Consider the following 2201-nt stretch of genomic DNA (forward strand, 5'->3'; position numbering starts at 1 on the left):
GATCAATGCTGCTTTGACGTACCAGCAACACATGTTCTCATTTCAACAAATGGGAACACTTCAGGCAGACCACCACTTCAGACGGAGTGGGGTTCCAGGCTGCTGAATCAGCACTTTCCATCCTGCTGGCAATAGAGTTATGCTACGCTTCAAAGGAAAGCAGGAGAAAAGGGAGAAGGGGGGGAGAGGCGGGGGGAGGCGGCGCTGGCACTTAAGCAACAGAAGCGGGCAAGAGGATTTTGCAGGGTTCATCTGCCAAACCAATTAACTGCAAACTGTTCTTACAGAGATGCCACAGTTTCAGATCCAGCTTGCAGTACCACAGTTATACAATGAGAGATCCATGCGTGCGCGGCTCTCCCCGGCGAGAAGCGGGGGAAGAAGAAATCCTGCATTCTCCCCCGATTCCGGGTCTCCCGGGCTGGAGAGGGGCTTTCCGGAACGGCCGGGGGAGGCGGCGGCGCGCAGGGCCGCCTCTCTCCCGCACGCCACGCATACAGCTTCCCGCGGTGCGGCCGCCGCCGCAGACCCGCGCAGCGGATAGGCAGGAAGGTGGCAGCACTCCGGGGTGGCGTTTCTGCGAACTGCCCATCCGCCAGCCCTCCCGCAAGCACCAAACGGCGGGAGAAGGAAGAAGGAGCATGGTGGGGTCAAACGGGGGAGTTTCGGCAGTACCGCCAGCAGCTGGTGAGGCAGGTCTTCAGCCCTTTCCAGCACGGGGCTACAGGAAAGCCCGGCTCCCGGCACCACCGGGGAGAAGCGAAGAAAGGCAAGCAAACAAAACGCGTCAAGGAAGCCCCGAGCTGGGAGAAAGGCCGCTCCCCCAAAGCTCCACGGCGAATAGCCGCCGGCCGCCCCGCGTCCGACCCCGGGGACTCCCCCGCCGGGCGGCGGGAGGTGCGCAAACGTCGCTCCCCGCGGGCATGGGGGTCTCACCGTCGGCCCCAGGAAAAGGAAGTTTGCTCTCCTCCTCCCACCAGCCTCTGCCACCAAGGAGCCGGCAAGCCCCCACCCTCCCCCGGCCCGGCCTCCCCTGCTGCGGCTTCCCGGGGCAGTCACACCAACCCCGACCCCTTACCTGCTGGGCAGGCGGCAGGCCGGCACGGTTCCTCGCCGAGCACCCCACACCCGCCAAGTTTCGGGCAGGCGCAGGGGGTCGGGGGCAGGGTCGTGAGCGGCGACAGGAGCGCGGACGGAGAGCGGGGTCTTCTAGGCGGTGAGAAGCAGAAGGCACGGGCGGGGGAGGCTCTAGTAGCCACGCGCCTCAAAAACAACAAAAAATGTGTAAATTAAAAGAAAAAATAAAATGCAATTGAACAAACAAACAAAAAAAGGCAAAACACACCCAGTGCGGAAGGGGCCGTTCGCGCCTCTGCAAAGCGACCCCGGGCTATAGCAGGGGTCTGCGGAAAAAAACTTCTGCCCGCGCCTCTGCCGCCGCCGGCTCCGCTGCTAGCGGCACCCACCGCCACCGCGCTCTCCCCTCGCGCCCAGCTGACTCCCGGCGGGGCCCCGCCCCGCTCCCGCCCCCGTCGCACGCAGCCGCAGCCCCGTCCCGCGCCTAGTCGCTGTTGCCGCCGCCACCGCCCCGCCGAGGGCAGGGGGCGACTGGGATCTCCGGTGGTGACGGGCGGCACAGCGGCAGCGCCCCTTCCCGTGAGGGGAAGCGCTGGGGTTAGCAAGTTAGGAGGCTATTACTGAGTGTCGCTACCCTCTAACAAGAGCTCGCCCACAGGTAGCACCAGCGCATGCTTTGGGGTGGATGGGAAAGGACAGGGAGGCTGTTTTCTCCTTTACAGTAAAGCCAGCAGAGCCCCAGCAACAAACGCGAGACGCTTGTGCGTGGACTTTTTCATTAGCTTCATCCGCCCACCGTGTTCTCACATTCTTCCATACACACTGCCCAGGGATAGGTGGCCCGAGAGCTGGGACACTGCCTTCCAGGTAGCACCGAGCAGACGCTCAGTGAGTGCCAGCTGTAAAGCGGAGTGTTCAGGATACTCTTCTATACTGCCAAACACCCTGAGCTCCCTGAATCCTCAGGCTGCCACCAGCACTCCTACAGACTGCTGCTGACAACTTCTGTGTACTGGGACCTTTGGTATTTCATTCCGTGGATCACCAGAGCTTTACTGTAGCTCCAGGCAATTGTATTTGCAAGTAGCTTTAATAACCTGGTCTGCAGAAAACCTCTTCGAGAA

General features: G+C 62.0%; 1 protein-coding gene across 1 annotated transcript; it reads left to right on the forward strand.

Annotated features, from left to right (window-relative positions):
- Positions 1–332: 332 nt before the first annotated feature.
- On the forward strand, positions 333–1701 carry LOC128967770 (translation initiation factor IF-2-like). Its single transcript, XM_054381981.1, has 2 exons — positions 333–1216; positions 1335–1701. The coding sequence occupies exons 1-2, from the start codon at positions 333–335 to the stop codon at positions 1699–1701; spliced, it is 1251 nt and encodes a 416-aa protein (XP_054237956.1).
- Positions 1702–2201: the final 500 nt, after the last annotated feature.

This window comes from Indicator indicator, chromosome 6, assembly GCF_027791375.1.
Source record: "Indicator indicator isolate 239-I01 chromosome 6, UM_Iind_1.1, whole genome shotgun sequence".
Lineage (NCBI taxonomy): Eukaryota > Metazoa > Chordata > Aves > Piciformes > Indicatoridae > Indicator > Indicator indicator.

Coding starts and splice junctions, on each gene's coding strand:
- LOC128967770 (XM_054381981.1), top strand. CDS start 333: ATGAGAGATCCATGCGTGCGCGGCTCTCCCCGGCGAGAAGCGGGGGAA. Junction 1,217..1,334: donor AGAGCGGGGTCTTCTAGGCG/GTGAGAAGCAGA, acceptor AAACAAAAAAAG/GCAAAACACACCCAGTGCGG.